The sequence below is a fragment of the Canis lupus genome, chromosome 20 (genome assembly GCF_048164855.1).
Source record: "Canis lupus baileyi chromosome 20, mCanLup2.hap1, whole genome shotgun sequence".
Taxonomy (NCBI): domain Eukaryota; kingdom Metazoa; phylum Chordata; class Mammalia; order Carnivora; family Canidae; genus Canis; species Canis lupus.
The window spans coordinates 28,159,661-28,187,240 of NC_132857.1; the positions used below are offsets into that span (position 1 = coordinate 28,159,661).

Here is a 27,580-nt window from a genome sequence, read left to right on the forward strand (position 1 = left end):
GCTTTTAGAGCCCTCTGAGTCCAGAATTGTGCATTCTCAAATGGTGACCCTTTGGGCAAAATGCTGTTCAAGTTGTTTTCCACTCACATGTATATTTATTTACTGGGAGGATTCATTCTGTAGAAATTGTCTTGGCCCTTTTTTTGAGGATTCTGTTTTTGTCAGCCAAATTGTAGTACTCCTTTGCTGGGCTTGTGCTTGAGAAGTGGTGTGAGGAGGGCTCAGGTTTTGTGGGGAAGGACTGCATGAGCTTGTGTGGATTTACCACTCTTTGGCTCTGTGGTTTCTGTTTTCCTCAGTTTCATAGTCCTGGCAGTATTACTTAGGCCTGAACCCCTGGGTTTGTATCACTGAAGTCAGTTGTAGACCAAAAGTGAATGAGCTAATGTTGACTGCTTCACTGAGGGGCACTCGATCCATCTGGAGAGGATGTGTTTACAGATGCTGCCCATGAAAAAACTAGTCTGTTTTGCTTTTTCAAACACCTGCAAGAATCTGTCCTGTGAAGATGATCATAGGTTTTACTGAATTAAAATAACTAGCTGAACAAGTAGGTTCTGTTACTCTTCCATAGATCATCTAGGACTTATGAGTATCACAGCAGTGAAGAATAGTTTATTCTCAGAATCTGTTGGGCACTTTTTAGAATTTAGGATGAGTGCAATAAATCTAGGTTTGTTGCCCCAAACTGCCCTAAAATGTACAGTATTGTATATTTTATTAATACATAGAGCATTTGTGTGTGTTTACAATATCAGTTCCCTAACCCTGTGGTAATGAATTAACAGCTTTCATTTGGGAGGACAAAAACAGTGATGAACTTTAGCTACCACATTATGACTGAAATTAAAAACTTGTCAGATTCAAGAGGGTAGGCCTGGGTTTCTGGGACAATTCGGTAAGAGTTTTTATTAAGTAATAAAATATTTTATACGTGAAAAGAATAATGGTTCTAAAGATTTAGTTGACCTATAGAATGAGTATGAAGGTATGATATAGACATTTCAGATCTCAAGAGTTGCCTGATGAAAATCTTTGCTCATATTTTTTTATGTGCTGAAATCTTTCTTCACTTTGATGAGGCCAATTATTATTTTTTTGAACATTTTATTTATTCATGAGAGACATAGAGAAGCAGGCTTCTCACAGGCAGCCCGATGTGGGACTCAATCCCCAGACCTCGGTTCACAACCTGAGCTGAAGGCAGACGCTCAACCACTTAGCCACCCAGGCATCCCCATGAGGCCAGTTATTTAAACCAGTTGTTTCAGTTGGTTTAATTTAGTGGAATTGCTTTCTGGTGTTAAAGTAATAACGTGAAAGATTTTGACAAGAGCAGTCCTTGGGTGAAAGGGATAGGAAACAAAGGAGGACAGAAATTACTGGTATTGAGTATAATAGTTATGTGTAGCTACAATGCTAGACGTCCTATCGAGGCAGGTAGGACAGGTAGCTAGTTTGGGATGCGCAAGCAATTTTGCTGTTGATGGTTTTGAAATTGTACTATTTTCATAGTAGGTCCAGTCACTAAATGCATTTCTTTATGTAAAGAAGTTAATTTGTTTGTCAAGAGACCTGATCCAAGGTCACTGGACAGTGTGGAAACATGGCTGCTAAAAAAACCCATAATCTTAGGGACAAACTGGGGTGAGCTCTGGGGTTCCAGAGCATGGAGACCAAGAGGATCAGAGGAGCAGCTTTGTCTCTGCAGGGACCAAAGGATCCCAGGCGACTCAACGGGGAATGTGCAGTAGGATGCTGAGGATGAGGAAATGAGGTAGAGAAGAGGGAGGTGATAGGAGAAAGCCAGTGTGAACGTCTCCTGACGAACTTCTTTCATATTCTTCTGCCTCTTCAAACCCAGCTCTAGCCTCTTGAGAGGAGTAGTTGTTTTCTGTAGCTGGAAAAGAGTCCTGAGTGTGAAAGCAGAGTTTACCTGGCCTGGCAGATTTCCAGATCTTTACATTTGCCAGAAGTTCCTCCTTTGTGCAGAGTGTTATGTTACAATTTCTGACTTTCCATTGAGGTTCTTACTTGGCATCACAGGTAAAGATCTAGCTTTAAATAAAACCTATCAGGTTTAAAATATAAGTGTTTCCTTTTATTATGGTAAGAGAAGTATTCTCCTTCCCTTAATTTAAGGACAATTTTGCTATAATGTCACTAGCTGTGTATTTACTGCTGGAGGCTTTGGGGGCAACCTAGTGTTTCTTATCTTGTCACGTGATGATAAAATTGCTATTCATAAAGCACAAGCCTATGATTTCACACCCCCGCTTTAAAAACATCTTTTCAGGAAGGACAGAACGCAGGCCCCCCACCCCTGATACCAGGCCTAGGGCAGCAGGGAGCACAAGGTCGCATCCCCCCTCTTAACCCTGGACAAGGACCTGGCCCGAACAAAGGTAAATATCTGCTCGGCTGAATAAGAGATTGTATTCTACCACCTCTGGGTAAATCTTAAAATAAATAGATTATTGGTAAGTAATTGATAGAGTGGTCATTTGAACCCTATAGGAAAAATAGGAGGACAGTCATTTCAGGTAAAGGCTTTGTCTTAACATTGTTTTCATAGACTTGCTTTAATTAGTCAAAAATGCTGCTCTGAGTAACTAAGCTCTTCGCTACCAGAAGCTGGCAGTGGAACTGCTGGGACAACCCTAGTAGCAGGCCCTGCGCGGCAGCGGGCCAGCTCCGTCCACGCCTTGGGAATGGCAGTGGTCCTGTGCTCACTGAGTGCAAGGGCATGTCATTTGCATCCTTGAAAGCTGAACTGCTTCCACTTACATTTTTTGATGAGCTAAAGAATTTAGAGATTTTGATAGTGTTTTTAATATCCCCCCTCCCCAGTTGTGCCATGTATTGAATTCTTTAGCTGGTTATATTGTTCCACATGATTTGATAAGAAGAAAGCAATGCAGTGATGTATCAGGTTCTTGATATTCTGGAAAGCAGAGATGAGAATTGTCAGTATTTAGATGTGAGACTGTTTGGAAGCCGAGTTAATCCCAGGAGTTGAAAGTGCAGAGGTAGCCCCCTGTCATACTGAGGTGTTCTGCTGTCACAGGGGAAGGGATGGAGCAGGAGTGAGCAGGTGATAGGCTGCTGGCCGGAGTCAGTGAGAGCAGGACTGAGTGGTGTGGAAAGAGGGAAGGTCGGAGACAGAGATGTTCAAGTCAGTGCACTGTCACAGGGAGGACACAAGCCAGAGAACTAGGGGTATCGTGGAGGTTGCACTTCAAACTTCACTCCTTTTTAATTTTTTATCAGCTGAGCCCACAGCTCTCTGTGGCACATGTTGCATTTTTTGCCCTCGTTTTATCAGATGAAGAAAAGTCCTCATTAGTATTTTGCAGCCCTAGGACTTTGGGAGAAGCAGGACATCCTAGGAAAGGGAGCAATAAAGGAATTAGGAGAATCTTTATTATAGTCTCATTGCATGGAAGTGGTGGCCCACAGGGAAAAAGAAATCAAGAACCCATCTTTGGAATTTGGGGACCCTAAGAAGAGTCTGTTACCCACAAGGTACAGCTATCAACAAACTGAGAGCCTGCCTCTCTTCCTCTCCCCTACCTTGTGTCTGTCTCCACCTATTTCCCTCTCCTCCTTGCTCTTCCCCTTTTCTCTTTACCCCTCTCTCTCTCTTCCTCCTCTCTTTCTCCTCCCAGGGACCAAAGGGAGAAGGGAGAGCCGAGAAAGTGGCCCTGCCATCCCCTACTGGATTAACCAACGCCGCCGCCCCATCACCGGTGGCCACATCCCTTCTAATTTGTAGTGGTGGGTTTCTTTCCTTGGAGGAGCCAGGGTACTTTTAAACAGATAGAGGTAATGGGAGGATTATTATTCATAGGTAAGTCCAAATGGAATGTGTTCAGCTTCCTCAGATCAAAGTTTGCTGTGTCTGAGATCACACCAAGTTCAAGCTACATAAAGTCAGAGAAGAAGCTATCAGGAACCCACTAAGAAGTGAGGGGCCCTCTTTACCAGAAGAAAAGGGACCTGGGATATTTGCAAACTGACTGAACAAAGCTTAGAAGGTGCTTTCCTCAACATGGAGAGGACTGGTTTAATGAGGGGAAGGACCAGGAGGCAGAAGGCATAGGAAGAGCTTAAGAGAAGAGAGAACTCTCCTAATGGTGTCTTTTTATACTGACATTTCCAACTTTTTTTTTATATACATTGAATGGGATTCAAATGGCCCAAAGACAGGAACTGAAAGGGAAGAGGAAGGGCATGGGGAGGGAAAGAATCCTGGCTGGCTGTGACTTGAGGGGAGGAAGTTTGTCTTTACTGCCAGGGAGAAGGAGGGAAAGGCATGAGTGGGACAGGTAGAGGAAGTTCATCTTAAAATTGTAGTTGTTTAGAGCAAGAGGGTCCCTCTGCTACCTACTTTTAAAAAAATGCTTGATTTGGATTGTATGTTGACACAAAATAGGTACACATTTCCAATAGATACTATGCCAATGGCGGTATAGTAACAGGAGAACAAATCACTTCAAGGTTAAGAAGTAAGCTAAATTAACCATCGCAAGTTTAATTGGCCTGTTTCTGTTTTTATTCTGGACTTTGAATATATTTACATACATATGTTAAAATATTTTCAAAAAATCTTTAGTGGGTTTCTAAACACTGTGTGCAAAGAATGGTGATAATTATTATAGGTGAGGGATATACATCATTCATTCATGCAAAGGGGCAGAAAATATGTTCATATGATTCCAAAACTGAAGTACAAACAAGGCTGTTTGGTGACCAGGCAGTTATTAGAGAGGCCCGTGGTTCCATGTGCCTTAGAGAGGATTTTGTTAAGAATTGAAGTGTGCTTTGTTACAGACCCAAGCTGTCCATGTCTCTGATGGGTTTGAATAAAATATTCCTGGTCTTAAAAAAAAAAAAAAGAAAGTGTGAGTTAACTAATCAAGTTAAATGAACTAGAGGCTAAAGGGGCCACATCAGGGATGGCGGCGATGTAGCTGCAGTGCCCTGTGATGGGCTTTGCAGTCCTTTTCAGATGCAGAGGTGAATTCCCTGTGCTTGGCTTTCTTGCCTGGCAGCGTGAATTTTCTCTGTCGTCTCCTTCCTGGGTGTGGTGGAGCAGGCCTAATGAAGTCACTGAGTCACTGAGAGAATGGGGATAGGGAAGGGATGCTCATTCTTATGCCTGTGAGACTGTCGCATGTTTTCTGAATTAATCCTCATAGCAGTGAATAATCTCAAATGAGATTAGCAATTTGCCCCAGGTGGAGGTGCTTAGCTAGTGAGTGATAAGGTTGAAATCTGCACCCCCAAACCTGTGTTCTTCCATTAGATGATGCACTAGGGATGTTTCCTAAGTATTTTATAAACTAAGGACGAAAAACATTCTAAATACAAGAATGCATTCTGAGACTTTAAGATGCAGAAAATCAGACCTGTGTTGGCAGGATTCCTAGAAGACAAGGTAAAAATCAGCTTTGTTTCCTTTAGGTGACTCGCGCGGCCCTCCAAACCATCACATGGGCCCCATGTCAGAGAGGCGGCATGAGCAGAGCAGCGGTCCTGAGCATGGGCCTGAGAGGGGGCCTTTCCGGGGCAGCCAGGACTGCAGGGGTCCCCCTGATAGGCGTGGCCCTCACCCCGACTTCCCTGATGACTTCAGCAGACCAGATGACTTCCACCCGGACAAGCGCTTTGGCCACCGATTACGTGAATTTGAGGGGCGAGGAGGACCTTTACCACAAGAAGAGAAGTGGAGGCGTGGGGGCCCTGGGCCTCCGTTTCCACCTGATCACAGGGAATTCAACGACGGGGATGGCCGAGGAGCAGCCCGGGGCCCTCCAGGGGCTTGGGAAGGCCGCAGACCTGGAGATGAACGATTCCCCCGAGATCCTGAGGACCCACGTTTTCGAGGGCGCAGAGAAGAAAGGTGGGACAGATGCTCTGTGGGTCTAGTTCTTCCCTGGACCTGTTTACCTGTTCTACAAAAGTCTCTTTCCTCTTTTGCTTAGGCAGAGGGTGCTATATTACTAGTTCTACCATTCTCTAGGTGTTGCATTTAGACTTTAAGCAAGTAATTATGCATTTTTACCTTTTTGTGCTTCTTTTTTATCTTTACAATTTAGAAATCTTTTTATTTTTGCTTATTTTTTGGTCCTTTTAAAAGAGATGTGAGGATCAGTATGGTATGAAGTTTCTGGGACCTGATTAGAAGTTGCCAGATTCTCTTGGTTAGAATGATGTAATACGACACATATCTAGATTGAGAATAAAAGAGTTGTGAGATAGTTTTTGTGTAATTGCCTAAAGATCTTAACAGTCAAATCAAATGGAAAATTATTGCTGTTCAGCTAGGTCAAGGTCAGGCTCGAATACTCACCTTGCTGGGTGTAGAAAAGACATTGAAGAAATAAGAAAAAACAAGCATTAGCGAATCTCAGAGGAAACTGAGAATCATCAGTGTTGGTGATGATTATTTCTGTGTGCCAGTGAATTGTGAGACCTGTGTTCTTGTCAGTAGTTCACAGAGGAGGAGCAATGCTGAGGATCAGAGCAGTTGACTCTCGGACAGGAGGAGGTTTCAGAGCGGTTTCAGGCCTGGCTGGCTGACTGCAGTGCCTGTGCTGTGTGGCACTCGTGCCGTCACCACCACAGCTTTTCCTGTCACATTTCTCTCGACTGTTGCCAGTGGGGGATTGAGTCCAGGGTCGGCATTCCCCCCATCCTCATGGGATGTGTTAGAAAAGAATGGCTGATAATGTAGCCCAGGGCAGTGAAATCAAGGGGTTCTGGAAAGCAGCCTTCAGAAGGGAGTTTTTAAAAAAGATTTAAGGGCTCCTAGTTTTCTTAAGGGCCTCTCTCAATGGGATCCAAGGATTCATTCACTCTTTGAAATGGCTTTATATTAGCCTGCAAGAGCTTCATTTCCATTGGCTTTCGCATCAGTGTAACTTCCATCAGTTTCTTGAACCTTTGCATCTTGTGCAGTTTCAGATTTTACTATGCCTCAGTTTTATTGTATTTCATTTGTCAGTGACAGACTCACAGTCCAGACTCTTGTGCTGTTGACAGCTTTCTGTTGTTCTTCAGATATGCCAAACATGCTCCTGCTCCTGTTGTGCTTGCTGTTTTCTCTGCCCAGAACACAGTCTCCCAGACATTTATGGCTCACTCCAGTTAGATCCCTCCTCCTGTTAGCCCAGTTCCTTGAGCCTGCTTCCTATTTCTTCATAGCACTTGGCGCTGCTTGACTTTAAAGTGATGTGTTTATTTCCTTGTTACCTGTATCTGCCAGGCATATGACGGCTTCACCAGGGCAGGGGCTTTGTTTCTTTACCTCTTTATCCCCAGGACCCAGAGCAACAGTGGGGAGACAGTGTAGGTGCTCAGTAACTGGTGAATAGATGAGTCTGTTAGATGGAAAGAGATATTTGAGAAGGGCCAGTTCATCGAGATGTACTAGGCATTTTGGGCTGCCGTAACAAGATACCATGGACCAGGAAGCTTAAACAACATGAGTATTTTCTCAAAGTTCTGGAGGCTTGAAGTCATGGCTCATGGTCCAGCAGGGCGGGTTTTTGGTGAGACTTGGCTTGTAGACAGCTAGCCTGCCCACCTTCTCCCTGTGTCCTGGTGTGGTGGAAAGTCTCTTTTTATCAGGGTACTAATCCCATCACAAGGCTCCCCCTCACCTTCATGACCTCCTCTAACTTTTTTTTTTTTTTTAAAGATTTTATTTATTTATTTGAGAGAGAGTGAGTATATGCATGCACACACAATAAGGGCAGAAGGAGAGGGAGAAGCAGGCTCCTGATGGCGGGACTTGATCCCAAGACTCTGTTATCATGACCTGAGCCAAAGGCAGATGCTCAGCTGACCGAGGCACCCAGGTGCCCCATGGCCTACTCCAACCTTAATTATTCCTCAAAGGCCTAACTCCATATACTATCCGACTGGGGATTAGGGCTTCAACATACGAGTTTAGTGGGGGACCCAGGCATTTTAGTCTCTAATAGGAGCCACTTTCTAATGAGGGCACATTAGATTGTCTCTGTCCTTTCATAACTAGGGCGGTCATGTAATGGATGCCTTGACAAAGGAGTCCTGTTGGTGTTTGCGGGGATTCACCCCAAATCTGCCCCAGGGACACAGCGCCCTCTGCTGTACTCTTCCTGCGCTGCTCCTCTCCTTTCAGCCAATTCCACCCTTACCTTAGGTGGTTATTTCAGCCAGCGTCCTGGGCACACACTCCTTGCTTCTAGGAGCATGAGTCATCTAGGTACCTCAGGACCAAGAAAGTTATTAAGATGACAGCTGGAGTGGTGGAGTGGGAAAGGGAAAGCTCTTTTTACAATAAAATACCGAGTAATCAATTAGGAGGAGGGCGAGGGATAGAATTAGGAAGTCACTTGTTTTATAAGCAGTCAGTGTCCTAACTGATTCAGGCCAGGACCATCAGTGGATACTAAAACCACTGGTTGTAAGATTTTGGGGAAATAGGATATTCTCACTGTGCCAAAATATCACCCACAGATTACTTAATTGCAAATGAAAGAAAGTGTACCTTTGCAACAGTGGGATTTGGTCACTATACCACTTTTACATCATAAACAGGGTGATCAGCTGGCATCTGTGAGAAGGTATAAACAGTTTTGCCAGAAAGGTTAACCTGAGTCCAATCATCAGGAAATTCATCAGATAAATTCAGATTGTGGTCTATAAAATACCTGGGTGGACCCTTCAAAAACATTGGGGTCATGAAAGAGAAAACAGACCACAGAGACGTGGCCACTAAGAACAGTATGTGATCAGGATTGAAATCTATATTTAAAAACAACTGTAAAGGATATTTTGAGGACAATTAGAGAAATTTTGAATTGGATTATATTAAATAATATCACATTATTTGAGTGATGATAATAATAATAGTGTTAGGTAGGATAAAATCCTTGCTCTTAGAAGAAACATACTGGGGAATTATGGATCAGGTTCATGTTGGTAGCTGATTTTGAAATGGTGGTTCAGAAAGTGGATTTATTAAATAGATGGAGAAAGATGATAAGCACATGGAGTAGTATCTTAAGAACTGATTAAACAAAAAGAACTAGGTGAAGGACGCATAGATGTTTATTGTGCTGTTCTTTCAACTTTGCTCTAAGTTTGAAATGTTGCAAAGTGAAACTCTTTTTGGAATAAAAGATAACTGAATGGAGACTTAAGAAAAAGTGGAAGGCCCAGCCACTTATGCAGACTGGCTCCAGGTCCTTGCTCCTCTGATAGTTTCTTTGATCCCAAGGCCTTTCTCTCTGTGCTGATGCTCCTTTCCTGCTTGGAGGCCCCTTTGCTGCTTCCCCACAGGCATCCTTCAGTTCGGGTGCTCCCTCCTCTAATGGCCAACTCAGCCTCCAGTCCAGAATCCTGATAGACCGTGAATTTGTCCACCAGCCAGGGCTCCAGGCTGCCAGTGAGGAGCTTCCCCATAAACCACATGCCTGCCTGTACAGCAGTCAGCTGTGGAGTGGGGATATGGGTGAAGTTCATGGCCAGCCTTGCATAGAGGCTATTGCCTGGACAGATGGGAGAGCAGGTGCTCCCAAATTGAGTCTGGTACAGTTGGCAGGGATGAATCTGTATTCTACTTTTTCTGATTATATAAGTAATAAATGTTCATTATAAAAATGTAAATGGTAATGAAAAATATTTGGGAGGTAGTGGTAAAGAGCCTGGGCTGGAGTCAAGACTGGCTGAATTCAAATCCCAACACTTACTGTGTGTCCTAAAATAAATGACTTCACCTCTCTGTGCCTCAGTGTACTCATGGGTAGAATGGAGTTAATGATGTGGTGGTGGTGAGGATAAAATGAAAAAATACATGTAAAGCACTAGGCATGATTATCAGCACTTAAAACTTATTCACTGCTGTTGTTATTCCTAAAAGCTTTAGGAGAAAATGACCACAACCCTACGTTTTCCTTCCTGCCTGTTTTTGCCTGTAATAATGGGATTATAAAATGTATACTTAAAAAAATACATAATTTTATTTTTTCCTCCCATTTTACATTAATATCATGTCTTCTTATATCATTATCTTCTTTGAAACATGAACTCAGAGCTGTGAGGTATCCCATTAGATGGATATTTTGCTGTTTTTTCCCCCCGACAGCTTTAGGAGAGGAGTACCACCAAGACATGAGGGCCGTGCCCCTCCACGAGGAAGGGATGGCTTTCCTGGTCCTGAAGACTTTGGTCCAGAGGAGAATTTTGATCCTTCTGATGAAGCAGCCCGAGGAAGAGATCTCAGAGGTCGAGGTCGGGGTACTCCACGAGGTGTGTGCTGAGGACATTGGGTCTTGCAAGGACACAGTGGAGAGTTAAGTTGTTGGAGATATACCTGAAACAGTCTGTAAGTATAGTGTTATGTATGTTGTTCCCTTGTGTAGGAGGAAGGAAAGGTTTACTTCCCACTCCTGATGAGTTCCCTCGCTTTGAAGGAGGACGGAAACCAGATTCCTGGGATGGAAATAGAGAGCCAGGTAAGGAAGGACAGCCGCTGGGGCTTCTGGGGAGTTGAACCCAGCAACTCATGGAGTGTGGTCCAAGGACCTCTTAGCAGCATTGGGGGGTGGGGTGCACCAGGTCCTCTGTTTTCAGACATCTCCGTGGGACGCTGGATCTTCAGATCCTTCAGTCAGCAGCCGTTTATTGCAGTAGATTGAATACAGAAATAGCTGGGAGAGTCCCAGCTTTCTTTTGTTGAGCCAGACGTCAGAGGGATTTGCCTAAATAGAAAACAGTACCACTCTTTTAACTAAATTGTTTTGTTTTTGGAAAATATAGTTAAATGAATTAAAGTTTTCTCAGTTTTAATTGCTAATATGGCAGATATTATTAGATATGTCTCATAAGTTAAATCTCAATAATTTTTAAGAGTATAAAGACATCCTGGGGGATCCCTGGGTGGCTCAGCAGTTTGGCGCCTGCCTTTGGCCCAGGGCGCGATCCTGGAGTCTCGGGATCGAGTCCCGCATCGGGCTCCCAGCACGGAGCCTGCTTCTCCCTCTGCCTGTGTCTCTGCCTCTCTCTCTCTCTCTGTGTGTCTATGATTAATTAATAAATAAATAAATAAATAAATAAATAAATAAATAAATAAATCTTTAAAAAAAAAAAGAATCCTGATACTAAAAAGTCTGAGAACCACTTTTCCTGGACCTTACCTGTTTCTTATTTTAAGAGGTATGTTGATTTCTAATCTTGAACTTTTTCATTTGCTCATGATGTGACTTACACCTGGCCTTCAGTGGGTATTTACATGTTTCGTGCATAAATGAATATTGGTTCTCAAGTTGCTACTTATTCTTTTTATTTATTTTCATTATTATTTTTTAAGCTTTTATTAATATGAGAAAGAGCACAAGCAGGCGGAGAGGCAGAGGGAGAAGCAGACTCCCCGCTGAGCCTGCACTCAGCCCCACATGGGGCCCAATCCCAGGACCCTGAGACAATGACCTGAGCCAAAGTCACAAGCTTAACCGACTGAGACACCCAGGCACCCCTATTATTTTTTAAAAGATTTATTTTATTTATTTTAGAGAGAGTACAAGCAGGAGGGGCAGAGGGAGAGGGAGAATCCCAGTCTGCACTGAGTGCAGAACCCTGTGCTGGGCTCAGTCTCACAATGCTGAGCTCATGACCTGAGCCAAAAACCAAGAGTTGGATGCTCAACCAGTTGAGCCACCCAGGCGCCCCAAAGTGCTACTTGTTAGCAGGGTAATTTCCATCTGCTTTTGGTCACACTATACTTTAATATGAGATTGTCAGATTCTTAGCCTTGTACCTGTGTTTTGTTATTTCAGGGCCAGGTCATGAACATTTCCGTGATGCTCCTCGCCCTGATCATCCCCCTCATGATGGTCATTCCCCAGCTAGTAGAGAACGTTCCTCTTCTCTCCAGGGCATGGACATGGCATCCTTGCCACCACGAAAGCGTCCCTGGCATGATGGGCCAGGGACCTCAGAGCACAGAGAATTGGAAGCCCCAGGGGGTCCTTCTGAGGATCGAGGAGGCAAAGGTAAGTGGAGGCCAGTGATACAGTTCCAGGAGCTGTGGATGCCACAGTTCTGCCAAGAAGGCTATGGGGACCACAGGAGGCCTCATCGCCAGGACAGCCCCATCCCTGTGTTCCTGTTCCATCTGTTCCTGACAGGATACCTCGAGTTAGGCTGTGCAAAGGCACATGTTTCCAAGTATAGTTACAGCTTGTTTGGGTTTACAGCCAGTCAAACCCCGTACTCGGGTGATTGCAAGCTCAGCCTCTGCATAAGCCCCCTCCAGGTGCTTCCAAGAATCCCATTCCCCGATTCATTCAAGTGTTCCACTCCAGCTGTTTGTCAAGGTGCCCCAGAGCAGGGAAGAGACTCTAGCTCTCATTGGCAAACATGCTCTCCACCGCTGACTGCTCTTAGCCTCCTCCCAAGTGTCTCCAGTGGCAGGAAGAATTGTCTTCCCAGGTCCTATGTTTTATTTTATTGGGTCTGGAAGGAACTGCTAATGCCCAGAGTTGCAAAGACTTTGAGAAATATGGTCTGGAAGGGGTTGTTTTCAGGGGCATAGTAGATTATTTCTACAACTTGAAACTTTAGATCTTGATTTTTTTATTTAAAAAAAAAAGTTATTTGAGAGAGAGACACCAAGAAAGTGAGCATGAGCAGTGGGTAGGGGCTGAGGAAGCAGATCCTCCACTGAGCAGGGAGCCCCACATGGGGCTCCATCCCAGGACCTAGAGATCATGACCTGATCCGAAAGCAGACGCTCAACTGACTGAGCCACCCGGGTGCTCCTGGATCTTTATTTTAGAGGTAGCACTAACTTTTAGCCAGGAGCAGTAGCCACCATGTGGTCTCAGGTTAGGCTGGGCCATGGCCTGTGTGGTAGAGTTTGGAGGTTCCTAGGAAGCCAGCCTAGTTAACCTGTGTCATGTTTATAGTCTCTTATTTACCAAGTTTTGCTTTTTGTTTTTGATAGTGGTTTGGTTCTTCTCAAAGCAGAATCCTCAGAAATTACCTCATGTCACCAGATCTCCCTACCTTAGCACATTTTGTTGTTGGTCTGTATGGGCACTTAGGACACCTGTGTAAGGTCCCTAGCCAAGGCCACATGGCTGGTGTGGAAATGACATCCTAGCTGACATCTTCTCTGCCCAGGCACCTTCAGGTGGGCCTGGGCTGTGTGCTTTGTAGGAAAAGCAGACGACACTTTTCCTTTGGCTAGCTTTCCTAATCTCCTTGTTTTACCTAGATTCAAATTCCACTCAGAAAGTTAAGGTAAAATAAAATCGTCAGTCATCTTCTGATAGTGTATTATGGAAGATATGGCCAAATCCTGTCAGCTCATGAGAAAATAATTTTAGAAGTCAGAATTCTAATATACGGGGCACCTGGCTTTCTCTCGTGAATAAATAAAATCTTTAAAACAAAACAAAAAAGATTTCATTTACTTATTCATGAGAGACACAGAGAGAGGCAGAGACATAGGCAGAGGGAGAAGCAGGCTCCATAGAGGGAGCCTGATGTGGGACTCAGTCCTAGGACTCCAGGATCATGCCCTGGGCTGAAGGCAGGCACTGAACTGCTGAGCCTCCCAGGTGTCCCTTAATAATAAAAGAAAAAGACCCAGAGTGATCCATTGTCATCACTAAGAGTTTGTGCCGGGAGTTACTGATTAACAGTACCTGATAGAAAAAAGAAAAAGTAACCTGTGAAATCATTTTGATTCATTTCAGGCCGAGGGGGCCCAGGGCCTTCCCAGAGAGTGCCAAAATCCGGGCGTTCCAGTTCCTTGGATGGGGATCACCATGACGGCTACCACAGAGATGAACCTTTTGGGGGCCCTCCAGGCAGCGGTACTCCTTCCAGAGGGGGCCGGAGTGGCAGTAACTGGGGTAGAGGGAGTACCATGAACTCTGGCCCACCGAGGCGAGGAGCTTCAAGGGGTGGTGGGAGGGGTCGGTAGAAGCTGATGACTCTGAGGCCTCTCCGGACAGTATTTAAGAACTTCTTGTGGACTTACCAAGACAAAGGAAGCCCGCACCACATAGCCCTCAACTTCTGGGGAAGCTGAATCCCAGGAGTCCCTAATGAGGTCTTCAAGATGAAGAGACTGCTGCTGGCTGCCCAAAGTAGCTGGCCTTGTTCTGTCCTGTCCACCCTCACTGCCCTAACTCCCATTGTTTTGTGAAGATAAAAGCTGGAATCTTTTTTTTTTTTAAGTGTCACAAGACATGGAGCACCTCCACAAATTTAAGTTCATGTCCAATTGGAAATCTGTTTCTATATGTACAGTTTGTCAGAGAAAAAAACATTAAGTTTTTGTATGAATACAGAATGTGATTTATGCAAGAATTAACAGAAAACTAGTTGTGAAGTGCTTTCCTTAAGGAAACTCTTCGTTTCCATTGCATCCAGTCTGCTTGAGGGGTGTACAATTATTGCTTCTATTTGTAACAGCATGCTTGATGAGTACCTCTGAGCCATCGACATTAACTTTTGGTCTTAAATTCTCATTTACCCATTCTGTCACACTTATTTTTTGTACTAGAGTGACAGATACTTTGTAACACAGTTTAAAGTAGATTCAAAGCCTTAGTTACCACCTGCTATGGCAGGTAGAAAATTATACTCTGAAGAAGAAAATCTTCTGGCTGTCCAAGTAGGGGTTCTCCCTTGGGTGAATCTCCTGCTAATCACACCTTAGACTTAACTTCCTTGTTTCTGATGAGAGGAACCTGACTTCAACCAGAAATTAATCACATGTATCTGATTACATCATGTCAAAAATTGAGAATGGACCAAGTATCTCTTAAAACAATTCTGCAAAACTTTCTCGTACATCAGTGGTTAAGGCAGAGGATAGTTTTAGCTTAAATCCACAAGAGATTCCTTTAGTTTTATATACATGTATCATTTGGCCCAGTTGGGATTGGAAGCTAAATGTCCAATTTGATAACCCCGTATTTTCTCTAACCCCTTTGTTTTTATAAGAAAGCTTTAATCAAAGGATATTCCTGTGGCTACCTTAGTATCTTACTACTTTGCCAGCTTAAGTTTAGCACTGGAGACAAGTCTACCTGGTAAAGTTAGTGGTGCCGGAAATCTTACAGTTGCTTAGATAGGTGATACTGGCATAGCTGGGCAGCATATAAAAACCTCTTAATTGGTTCTTTCTCAATGAAAAACATGGTAAAAGCTAAGTCATTTCTGCAGAGTGAGAAAATGTCAACCATACGCTGTTTTTTAGGGTGTTAAAACAGAGTTTACAAGTGAATAATTTTCACTTTGTTTTGAAATTTAAAACATCAGCATGTCCTTATAAACACATGATTAGGAGGCTCAAGAATGCTTCAGATTTGTGGATTATTCTTTATTTGCCCTCCACTGGCACTGCTTTTTTAAAATTTACTTATTTATTTATTTCCACTGGCACAGCTTAAAAAGAAGTTGTAATCAATTCTGATAAGGTAAAATAGGATCGAGGGACCAAACCCATTCGATTAGACTCCTTTGAGGTTCATGTAATTAAGACCCTTATCATCTTAACATTTTAGGCTTCAACTTAAAAAAAAAGAAAAAAAAAAAAAAACAGTACCTCAGCAAGCATATAGCCAAGTCACATTTTGAGAAAGAATTTCTTTAGAAAAAACTGAAATCTCTACACTGTAATTTATTAAATACTTAGGATATTTTAAAACATCACTACCAAAATACATACAAGATATTGTGCTTTGAATTTTACCAATGCTAGATTTTCAGTGTTTGAATTTTTGAGAAAATGTTGGGAGAACAATTTAAAAAATACAACTGCATCAACATAAAAATGTAGTAAACACTAAAATCTTCAGTTGTGCAAATTCTAGAGAAATTGAGGACTAGAATAGAGATTTAATGGGGGACAGAAGGAGCAGTCAATGGCCCAAGTTTTTCCAGTTACAAAAATAAGTCACTCTCTGAAAACAGCGCATTTGCTTTTACTACAAACACCCTGTTGGTTCCTCTTGAGGTAGGTAACCCTGTTTACTGGGGTGGGGGCCCCATGAAGCTGGAGCAGGGCTTAGGACACAGATCAGGATCTAGGACTATAAATACTGAGGTTGAACAAGGAGGCAACCTCTATTGTGGCCGACACACCCATTCAGGCAACAGTTCTCAACTTTTAGGTTTTCAACCTAAACAGAATCATCTGGACAGCTCTCAATACTGATGCCTGGTTCCCGGCTCTGCTGCATATTGACAGAATCGATGTGAGGTTTGGCTCTTCAAGTAATTCTGGTGTGAACTGAGAACCATTGACACAGAATTTGAAAATTCTAAATACGTCTACTCTCTAAGTTACATCGCTACCGCCGGAACATGTAGTTTTCTTTCCGGCAATACATGAGGGGAGTAAATGGGGAGCCTAGAAGGAAATGAGACCGGTATGAAGAGCATTAGAATCAGCCTACAAAATGTAAATCATACTTGAAAAAGCAAGTACTAAAACGAGGAATGCTAATTGGGCCCTGCGAAAATCCGTGGATTTTGTCCAGTTCGGAACTCCGGCTGTGGAGCTCTGGTCGTGCAGGCGGCCCTGGCCCGTCCAGCCCGGGGGCTCAGCACTGAAACGTCGCGCTTCCCGGGAGACATTCCCCGCTGGTCCATCGTCTCCACGGTCTAGGACAGAACCAGTCTTCCTTCGCCTCTGAAAGGCACCGTATTTACAGTTTCACTAAAAGAAAGGAAAAACCGAGGTAAAGCATGTCGACTGAAGCACCTCGATCATACCCGGTGGCTACATCTAGTGTCTCCTTCGATACCCTTAAGAACCCACGCGCTGAACGAGGAGAAACGTCCGGGAGCGCACTGCGGCTGGGCCACCACCGCGGGCCGCCGGGCTGTCGTGCAGAGTCCCAAGGCAGCCAGTTCGAACCGAGGAGCCGTTCTTTACCGCGCGGTCTGAAGCACGAGCGCAGCGGACCGCTGGGTGCACGGGGAGCGCCCGTCGACCGCGTCGCCTGCCGCCGCGCGTGGAGGGGCTCGCGGACCCGGGCGGCGGCCGCAACGCGCAAGTCCCAGGGTGAGCACTGCCGCTCCGACGCGGGGACCGGCTGGACCCAGCGCGCTCTGGACGCCGGCGGCCGCGGTCCTCGGGTGGGTCCCGCGTCGTCCCCCAGGCGCGTCCTGCTCCACCGCGCGGGCCCGGCTCCTCACACCGGCAGCGCCTTGGCGAGGCCCGCGGCCGGGCCCAGGCGGCCGAGCGCCAGACGCAGAGCGGGGCCGGCGCCCCAGGGCAGCAGGCCGCACAGCGCCGCCAGCAGCGCGGCCACCTGCACGCAGGCGCCCAGCGCCGTGAGCACCGTGCTGCGCAGCCCGAGCGCCGCGTACAGCGTGGCCCCCAGCGCGGCCGCGTAGAGCAGCGCGGGCCGCGACGGCGACTCCTCGCCGCGCAGCAGCCGCCCGCACGCCGCGCCGCCCCGCAGCAGCGTGCCGCCCGCCAGCGCCAGCGCCGAGCCCAGCGACCAGAGCAGCGCGAACTTGCGGGCGCGCAGCAGCAGCGCGGGCGCGTAGAGCGCGGCCAGGCCGAAGCACAGCGCGGCCAGCAGCAGGCACACGCCGCTCGCCGCCAGGCGCTGCGCGCGCGTCACGCCGGGCCAGCACGCCGGCCCTGCCACTCCCGATGGCTCCGCGGGGCTCCACGCCCAGCGCAGGCCAGCACGGCCCAGCCACGCCCCCGCCGGCCCGCCCCCCGCCGCGGGCCCCTCGGCCTTTTCTGCCGCGAGCAGCGGCTCCGCGGCCGCCACGCCGCCGGCTTTCCCCTGGGCCAGGTACTCCTGCAGCTGGCGGTGGAGGTCGGCCATTTTGGCCGCGGGGGCCGCGGGAGGGGAGGGCTGCTGCTCACTTCCGGCTTTCCTCGGTCGCTGGCGGAAGCGGGTCGGCCGGGGCGGAAGGGGCGGGGCCGCCGCGGGGGACTTCCGGCAGGCTGCTCCTCGGCGCGGGAGCCGGGCGTCGTCGCAGGCTCCCCGTTGGCTGTCCAGGCGCCCGGCCCTGGGATAACCTGGGCTAGTTATGTTGGCGTCACAAGGTAGCTGGGGGGCGGGCGGCTGTGCCTAGGAAAGGTCACACGAGGCCCTGCGGCTGTGCCGGGGCGGTCCCGGACCTTGCGCTGGTGGGAACTGGTATCCGGGTTGTGATACTGTGTAGTCCTGCGAGCTTGTTGCCGTTGGGGAAATCAATCTGTATTACCTCTTAGAACTGTGTTCTAGTCCACAGTTCCTCTCAATAAATTTAATTTTTTAAAGAGTTCATTTCTGCAGGACTCTGGTTTCTTGGGGAAGGACACTGGAGTTGATAAAAGAGTTAATGTCCCCCCCCCGCCCCGCCCCGCCCCGCCCCGCCCAGCTCATTTATCCGCCTCTCCGCTCCCCATTTTAGCAGAGGCCAAGCCCCACGTCCAAGGCTTGTTAGTGCCTCTGTTGACCTTTCTGTGCTTCTGACATTTCTGGGTCCAGGTCTCCCAACGCCTCACGTCCCCTACGTGGGTCACATCCTGGCGGTCCCCTCCAGGGCTTCTGCGCTCACCTGTGCCTGCCTGGGTACTTTCTCCTCCTAGACGGGTACATCAAGCCACACTTCCAGCTACTTACTGCTACTGTTCTTCCCTTTCCCAGTTGTGAACATTTATTTGTTTAATTCATGTATTTGCCAGCAACTCCATCACAGGATCTCTTTCATCTCCTTTTTCCTAGGACCTGAAAGGCTGCTCTGAATGCAAGGAGCTGTCAGTTCCCGGGTAGTAAAGGTGCTTGAAAGGCTCTGCAGATCCTGCCTGAAGCCATCCATTGAAATACCTTTTTTGTTAGATTCTATAAATGCCTCTTGTGAACTTAAATGTGATGGCATGGGAGTCCTTTTGTAATGTAAAGTGCAATACAGGTGAGGTGTACAGAGTCTGCCGTTGGCTTACTTACCCCAGAAGACCATTCATTCCTTCCTTTGTCCTGGGATCGGAGGCAGTGCGTTTCTCTGCAGACTGGGCCCAGTAATTTTCTGCCACCTGGCTTTAGAGGCATTGCCATAGAGAAACCCGAGTATTTTCTTTAGGCTCTCCTCATCACTTTGGTACTAGCTTCCCCATGACGGCAGGACCTGATGCCAGCCAATGGGCAGGTAACATTCTTTTGTCTCTACCCTAGGAAGAGGTAGATGTTCATGGCTTTCTGCTACTATCATCTCTGGTTTCTCAGTCTTTCTGTTACCTGTGTAGCCACTTTTCCCCCATTAAATTCCCTTTAATACTTCCTTCCTGGTTGGATCCTGACATAGAGTGTTCTTTTTCAGTGTACAGTTCTTATCTCACTTGGCAACCTGAAGAGATAAACTGAGGCAAGCTTGAATTGCCAGAAATGGAGTTTATTTGGGAATAGCAGAGGAACTACAGTTTGAGGAATGCAAACTGTAGCTAGCTACAGGTGGCTTCCATTGAGGATTTAGGGGATGGGAAACGTATTTATGACAAGGAGTGCAAAGATGGGGGAATCCAGCCAGAGTCCAAATGGTAAGTTCACTGGCTTCTGGATAGGAAAAGATTATTATTATTTTTTTAAGATTTTTTTTTTAAAGATTTTTAAATTTTATTTTATTTTATGTATTTATTTATTTATTTATTTATTTTAGCACAGCACTTTATTTTCCTCACACAATGACGTGTTGCTGGGGCCTAATGTTCTCACTTGACGGTAGAAAACCAAAATTTGTTGTCATGTCTTAAAGAATTGAGAATTGTGTACAAAAACTTTACATAAAAAAAAAACTTTACATAAATTAAAAGGATGAATACATTTACAGTTGTAAATGCAAACCGTTTTCCAACTCAAGGCAATTAACTACCCACCGTGTTCTAGCAGGAAGATTTTTAAAAATTTATTTTAGAGAGCATGCATGTACATGAGTAGGGGAAGGGGCAGAAAGAGAGAGAATCCCAAGCAGACTCCATGCTGAAAATGGCCCGGACACAAGGGCTCAATCCCAGGACCCTGAGATCATGACCGACTGAGCCCCCCTGGTGTCCCAGGGAGAGAGATTCTTGATGCATGTTCATTGGTCAGCAGATAAGTTTCCATCCTCTGTAAATCAGGGATTTACAGGAAATCAACTTTTCGGTTCTTAAGTTTTGTTTTCCTGAGGGCAAATGTTTTCCATTTCATATCCTCTGGTTACATTTTAGATTGAAATTCTTTCATATGTGGTAGTAATAGTAATCATCCTAATCACTTACCATGGGCAAAACCATTAGGATGGCTGCTGTCAAACAAAAATAAAAACATAGAAAATAAGTTTTGACCAGTAAGTGGAGCAATTGTAATCTGCACTGTTGGTAGGAATATAAGGTGGTACAGATGCTCTGGAAAACAATATGGTGGTTCCTCAAAAAATTAAAATAGAATTACCATGTGATCCAGTAATTCCACTTCTGGGTGTATACCCAAAAGAACGGAAAGCAGGGTCTTAAGATACTTGTACATACATGTTTATAGTAGCATTATTTTTTAAAAAGTTTTTATTGGGACATCTCAGTGGCTCAGCGGTTGAGTGTCTGCCTTTGGCTCAGGGCGTGAGGGATCGAGTCCCGCATCAGGCTTCCTGCATGGAGTCTGCTTCTCCCTCTGTCTATGTCCCTGCCCCTCTCTCTGTGTCTCTCATGAATAAAAAAGAAAAAGTTTTTATTTGTTAAGTAATCTCTCCATCCATCGGGGGGTTCAAACTCACAACCCTGAGACCAAGAGTTGCACAGTCTTCTGATAGCAGTATTATTAATAATAGCTGAAAGGTGAGAGCAACCCAACTGTCCATCTACACATGAACAGATCAGCAGAATTGAGAATATACAATGAAGTAATACTCAGTGTTTAAAAAGGAAAGAAATTCTAACATACTGTAACACAGATGAACCTTAAGGACATTTTGGTAGGTGAAATAGGCCAGTTGCAAAGTGGCAGATAGTATAGGATTCCACTTACATGTTGTGCTTGGAGTCAAATTGATAGAGGCTGAAAGAATGGTGGTCTATAAGTGATTTACTTAGTCACTTACGCAGTTATGCAAAAGACAGGCATTGTTTTGCTTATTGTACAGATGAAGGAAAACAACTATCTGGAAGGTAAAGAACCTACTAAGCTCACCCCTAAATTGGTAGTAGAGCAAGACTAGAGGTGAGTTCTGGTTTTAAATCTGTGTGCTTCCCATTACAGAAGAAGATCTTTCCAGGGAATAGAATTGTATAAAACCAGGAAACCTGTTCAGGTTTGGTTCCTATGTTGATAGAAAGCACATAAGGAAACCATCCCTAGATGCCACCTGCCCTCTAGCTACTGCAGCAAAATCCATGTAAAGAAGCTATAAACCCCATGTCTCCACTTACCCCTGTTCTTCTTGAATCCCCTTCATCCCACTGTGCCAGCAAAATTGTGACAAGGTCAGCAAATATTTCTGTTGCCAAGTCCAGTAAAATTCCCCTCCTTGAACTCCTGGCAGTGACATCGCTTCCAGAACAGTGCATGGTACCACCAGCAGGGCCCCAGGTCTCCTGGGTTTGCTGTACATTCATTTGAGTGCCCCAGGCATCCCACCCTTTCTTGGCACCCTATGTTGTTACAAACCATCTTATGCAGTCCCTTTGGCAGATCCCTCCTCCACTTCACTGGATATCCAATTGACTTTTTTTTTTAAAAAGAGATTTTATTTATTCATGAGAGACACACAGAGAGAGACACAGGCAGAGGGAGAAGCAGGCTCCCTGAGGGGGAGTGATGGGAGACTCGATCCAGGACTCCAGGATCATGCCCTGAGCCTAAGGCAGATGCTCAACTGCTGAGCCACCCAGGCGTCCCTCCAATAGACGTCTTGAAGATGACATACACAATGAAACTTTTGATTCCCAATTTATCCTCCGAACCCCCCCAAACCTGTAACTGCTGCCCCGCTCTTCCTCATTTCAGGAAGTCACACACCCTTCCCCATCCTGCAGTTCAGCTTGGGAAGTCCATCCAGTGCCAGACCCACACATATCTCCTCCAGTGCTGACCCCTCCTCTGGCCCCCGCCCCAGGACTCTGTCTCTGTGCCCCTTTGGTCTGGGCCTCCCAGCTGTTCACACAGCAGCCAGGGGCTCCTCACACCTGCAGGCCGGCTCCCTTGCACCCTCTGATGCTGCCCTGCTTCCCTAAAGTCACAGCCCTTTGTCCCCTCTGTGGCCCCCCTGACACCCTCCATATCCCCCTCCCATCGTGCCCCCCCTTCCCATCCAGACATGGTGGTCTGAGTTGTTTCTGGGTGTGTCCAGTCATTCCCACCGCAGTGCCTTTTGTCCTCAGCCTCAGCCTCGAGCATCCCTCCCCACACCACCCCCAAGTATCTTCATAGCTCACACCTGTGTTCAGGTCCCACTTTGTCCCTCTTCAGAACAGCATCCCCTGTCACTCTCTATCCTTTGTGCTGACAAACAAGTGTCTAGTGATTTCCTTCATAACATATACATCTGAAGGGAATCAAAAATACAAATCCTGCACCATTGTTCTGAGCACCGGTTTGCAGTGGATCGTTGTGGATTGAGATTGGAAGGAGTGAGAGACTCCAGCAAACACAGGACATTCCTGGCGATGGTTACTTTATTTTTACACTAAATCCTTGTTCTGTAGCCATAATCTGTGTGCTCTGTGGTGGCAGATAGCTTTACTTCACATGGGGAGAGGTAAGATTGCACTCTCAGTGGCCGGACAGGGACTGACCTCAATCTCATAAAAGTGTTCCACCCACAAGTCCTGGGAAGGGACCTATTTATTGTGCAGTGTTGGTCAGGTGCCTGTCACATGTCCATTAGGTGGACAGTCTCTCTTTTAAAGGTTTAATTAACCTTTAAAGTAATTTAATTAAGTAATTTAATTAATTACTTAAATTGAAAAAGTGCAGGGAAAAGAGTAGAGGGGGATGGAAAGGAAGAGGCGGAGAATTCCAGGCAGACTGCACTGGGCAGTTGAGCCTGATGATGCTGGGCTCAATCTCATAACCCTGAGACCATGACCTGAGCCAAAATCAAGAGTCAGGTGCCTAATCGACTGAGCCACCCAGGTACCCCTAGCCTTTTATTTTATTGAGGACTTTCAACTTGACCTAAGGAAACAGTACCCTACTCACCGAATGTGATCCCTATCCTAACGGAAACTATTTTTCCCCAGAGCCAGGCAGTTCCAGGCATGCCTCCTCTGGGGTGTTTTCAAAGTGGCATCTCCCTTTCTTCCCTGTGTTGGCCAGCAAGGTCCTGCTTGACGTGGGGCTTGATCCCACAACACTGAGATCATGACCTAAGCTGAAATCAAGAGTCAGATGCTCAACTGACTGAGCCACCTGAGCACCCCTAAAAATTAAACTTCAAGTTTCCTATCTGGCATTCCAGGCTTGCCCCTTTATGCCACAGCAGTTCTCACCCTGCTCTGGGGGCTCTCTTTGGGGCCCTTGGGCCCTAATAGCTGGGTGACTCTGCTCTTCTGTGACTTTGCTAATGCAGGGCCTTCCCTTGGGCTGACCTCCTCCCACAGCCCCACACATCTTTCCTCTCCTACTCTCCTGAGCTCCCCCTGCCTCTGGATCATGCCTTCATAGTCCACACAGCACAGTGGTCCCGTGTACACTGACTCTGAGATCTCCAAGGTCTTGAGTTTCCTTTTTCATTTGTTATTTTGCTAAAGATTTTATTAGAGAGAGAGAGCGAGAGCGCATTAATAGGGGGAGGCACAGAGGGAGAAACAGACTCCTCACTGAGCAGGGAGCCTGATCCAGGGCTTGATCCAGAACCCTGTGATCATGACCTGGGCTGAAGGCAGATGCTTAGCCAACTGAGCCACCCAGGTGCCCTTCCTTTTTCATTTATTAAAAACAACACTTGACTGCTTACATGCTTATGATCTTCTCAAGTCTTATTCCTTCACATTCCTGCCTCTTGGCCCCCAACACTCTGTCCTGGTTGTGTTGGATTTTCTGGTGAACCCTGCATTGGTTAAGAATAAGGCTGTGTGACACAGGGGATTGCATTGCACAGAGGGCCCCACAAGGTCACCAGGCCACGCCATCACCACCAGGTCACCATTCAGGGGCCAGGGCCTGGCCCTGCTCACCTTCCCCAGGCGGCGTGGCAAAGGACTTGCCAATCCATCCCGGTGGCCGGCAGCTGGGGGCAGTAGAGCCTCTGGACAGGTGCACGCTGTCTCATAGAACTTTTGCAGTAGTTGCGGAAATGCTCCAGACCTATGCTGACCAATCCAGTAGCCACTAAACTGCATGCAGCTCTGAGTGTCTGCAACGTCACTGGGGAGACTGTAGAACTGAATTTTAAATTTTAATCAATTAATATTTATAATTATTTATATTTATAATATTAGGTTATGAATCATATTTTTGTGATAATACATAAAATATATTACTGTATAATTTAATTCATATATAATCATATAAATACAATAATATTATATTTGTCATGGCTACATGTGGCCAACTAGTGGCTGCTGTGTTGGACAGTGCAGCTTGGAGCCTAGTGGAAACATGGAGGGCGTTTTGGTCACCATCCTGACCTGGCCCTGCCACTGATATTGCAGGGACTGGTGAAAGGCAGAATGTCGGGCTGGGAGCTTGCTCCCCCACAAGGGGGCTCTAGCTGAGCATCCCATCTGATGCCACTGCGCCCTTAGCTCTGCAGCCTCTGCGGCCTGCCCCTGCACAGGAGCTGCCTGGTTTGGAATAGGGACCTTCCCCTTGGTTTGTCTCCTGAAGCTTCCTGGGGGAAGCCAGGGAAACGGGCCAACTCACACAGGAGTTCCCTCAAAGCTCATGGTGTTTGGCTTGCTGGACCCAAGGGTGTCTGTGTTGTTGCTTGGGGGGATGGGGGAGTGGACAGCCCTTAGGTCCTGGTGCCCTTGGTGGTCCACCTGGGAGCAGGGAGGCGGGCACTGCCTTAGGTCCAGAGGGGGATGGCGGTGAAACACACAAGCTAAACTGGGGAGGCCTTTCAATGGCCCAAACGGTGAACTTAGCAGATCTTGTGTGTTGAACTTGCTGCTTTTTTTGCAATATTGTTAAATTTTTTTTTCCAAAACTGCTACACTTACATTTTAAAAATATTTATTTATTTATTAGAGAGAGAGAATGTGAGAGAGAGCATGAGCAAGGTGGAGGGGCAGAGGGAGAGGGAGAGCAGACTCCCCACTGAGCAGGGAACTCAACACGGGGGCTCGATCCCAGGACCCCGGGATCATGACCTGAGCTGAAGGCAGACACTTAACTGACTGAGACAACCAGGTGCCCCTATATTTATATTTTTTATTTATGGCAAATCTGTCCAGAAAATTCATCAATTTGAAGCACCTGGGTGGCTCAGTTGGTTGAGCATCTGCCTTCAGCTCAGGTCATAATCTCAGGGGCCTGGGGTCAAGCCTTGTGCTGAGCTCCCTACTCAGCAGGGAGTCTGCTTCTCTCTCTCCCTCTGCTCCTCCCCACTGCTCATGCTTTCTTGCACTCTCAAATAAAAAATAAACAAAATCTTAAAAAAAAAGATGGATTTTTGGCTTTAGGATAGAAGACTATCTTTCTCAATCCACAGTTGCACTATCTACATCTAAATATGCTGAAAAAGATGAAACTGACATGTTACAGAGTTTTCTGACTCATGGAAGAGAAGGATTGACTCCATAGAACTGGATAAAACTATAAATCAGCAATGAAAATATGACAAGATGGAAGACATGAAGCTGACCTGGATGGATACCACATTGAACTTTACGTGCACCCTGTGATTCTAGAAAGCAGTGGCAACTGAGAAGTTCCCCCTGACTGCATGTTCTGGTACAAGGCCATCCCGTCCTCGCATATTCTGAGACAGGGCTTACCTCCACCACTTCTCACTTATGACCCTTTGTCTACCTGCCTCTATAAAACACTAGACTCTTTCCTTTTTGAGGTATTCCTTATTAATGAACACTCTCTCTAGTGCAAAATTCTAAGTAAAGCCATTTCCTTAACTGTTGGTGCCTTGTATCTTGTATGGTTTTGATGCCATCACTTGTATAGAAACAAAGCTTGTGATGGGATCTCTCCTTATCTCACCCATGTGATGAGCCTCTCTATTCCTGGCTGGTGATCTGAGACCAATGGTATGTTTGACTTTTAGTCCTGCACCCTGGACTCATGTCAGTCGATAGCATGGTAAGGATTCTGTTTTGATTCTTTTTGAGCACTCGCTTGATTTCTGGAGCTGGCTTCATTTTTGGCTTCATGGTCTTACCATTTAGGTCTTTTTTTTTTTTTAAGATTTTATTTATTTATTCATGAAAGACAGAGAGAGAGAGAGAGAGAGAGGCAGAGACACAGGCAGAGGGAGAAGCAGGTCCCATGCAGAGAGCCTGATATGGGACTCGATCCCGGGACTCCAGGATCACGCCCTGGGGCCGAAGGCAGGAGCCACTGAAGCTGAGCCAACCAGGGATCCCCCATTTAGGTCTTAGAGATCTTGTCTTTGTTGGGTAAAAGATTACAGTGAATCTTGTTTGTCCCACTGTTTTCTGCTTGTCTACTTTGAGCTGAAATCAGTTAAGGATTCAAACCCACTGGGAAGAGAACAGTTCTTGACATGGAACAGTGAATTCCATTAACCTGTGTTGACTGTTGGCCAGGGCTGAAATTTTAGAAATGGAGCTATAAGCAATCTGTGTCAGTCTGCGTGTTGATGTACATTTTTGTAATTCAGAAAGCTTTTACTTTTCATTATGTGAGTGTGTGATATTTTTCTACCTCTGGATGGTATTGCCAAAGTAGATTATAAAATCACCTAAGTTAAAGAAGCTCTGTTCTGATTAGTTTAGAGATAAATAAGCATCCTCTGTAAATGGAATATTGTTAAAAATGTCCAGAAGTTAAGGAAACTGAATTTTTAATACTTTCAAGGAGCAAAAAGTGAGAAAAAGTTTATAGAAATTAACTCAGAGGTATTTTAAGAACAAGCTCACACGACTTAGGCAAATGAGATGAGTTTAATATTTTTTAAACTAATTTAATATTTTTGGTTTAATAAAAATATCTGTGACTTCTTTGAGCATTAAGTGTTATACCAGCTTATATTTTTATTCTACTTGGGTATATTCTTCCTAAATTTATGCATATAAACTGTGGTGATCACATAGGCTAGCATTATTTATATTACCTGTTTAAGATTATAAAACATATATGTTTGTATTTAACCAAGTCAGATGATCATTCTGACAAACTTTATTTCAACAGTAATAATGTTTACCTGTATGTCCACTTGAAGATAATTGCCAAGATATTTGTGTAACTTAAACAACTTGGAGTTATACTACACTGAGTTAATTAATGGCCATTCACTAGGTAGACACCTGGATCATCTCCAAGTAAGAGAATGAGGAATCATTGGCTACTAAGCATAATTGAAATTTTATATTCTTTTGCTTCTAATTGGTATCTGCTCCAGAGGGCTATGTCTTAGGGTCTGAGGCAAACATGCTCATTTTGGCTACTTT

The 27,580-nt window shown here is 45.6% G+C and overlaps 2 protein-coding genes and 1 long non-coding RNA gene across 7 annotated transcripts in view; 2 read left to right on the forward strand and 1 right to left on the reverse strand.

Moving 5' to 3' along the window:
* The window catches only part of WDR33 (WD repeat domain 33), a 123,854-nt gene extending 109,470 nt beyond the window's left edge, over positions 1-14,384 (forward strand). For 2 of the 4 annotated variants that reach the window (XM_072788706.1, XM_072788705.1), the window contains 6 exons: positions 2,297-2,405; positions 5,467-5,905; positions 10,139-10,302; positions 10,416-10,508; positions 11,829-12,044; positions 13,755-14,384. In XM_072788706.1, coding sequence (XP_072644807.1) covers positions 2,297-2,405; positions 5,467-5,905; positions 10,139-10,302; positions 10,416-10,508; positions 11,829-12,044; positions 13,755-13,984 — 1,251 coding nt within the window. In that variant the 3' untranslated portion in view covers positions 13,985-14,384. Of the gene's footprint in view, positions 1-2,296; positions 2,406-3,668; positions 3,778-5,466; positions 5,906-10,138; positions 10,303-10,415; positions 10,509-11,828; positions 12,045-13,754 lie in introns of all 4 variants that reach the window. The other 2 variants (XR_012013045.1, XM_072788707.1) reach the window with 2 other exon arrangements.
* Positions 14,385-15,370: 986 nt separating this feature from the next.
* On the reverse strand, positions 15,371-17,894 carry SFT2D3 (SFT2 domain containing 3). 2 transcript variants are annotated; one of them, XM_072788712.1, is made up of 2 exons: positions 16,835-17,894; positions 15,371-16,732 (listed from the first exon to the last, which is right to left on the reverse strand). In XM_072788712.1, the coding sequence occupies exon 1, from the start codon at positions 17,859-17,861 to the stop codon at positions 17,211-17,213; it is 651 nt and encodes a 216-aa protein (XP_072644813.1). In that variant the 5' UTR covers positions 17,862-17,894; the 3' UTR covers positions 15,371-16,732; positions 16,835-17,210. The 2 variants fall into 2 exon arrangements, with proteins under 2 accessions (XP_072644813.1, XP_072644814.1); XM_072788713.1 differs by having other exon boundaries at positions 16,821-17,894.
* On the forward strand, positions 17,645-27,105 carry LOC140611808 (uncharacterized). The gene is made up of 3 exons (XR_012013049.1): positions 17,645-18,085; positions 18,750-18,936; positions 25,648-27,105. It is a non-coding gene; the product is annotated as an uncharacterized lncRNA (long non-coding RNA).
* Positions 27,106-27,580: the final 475 nt, after the last annotated feature.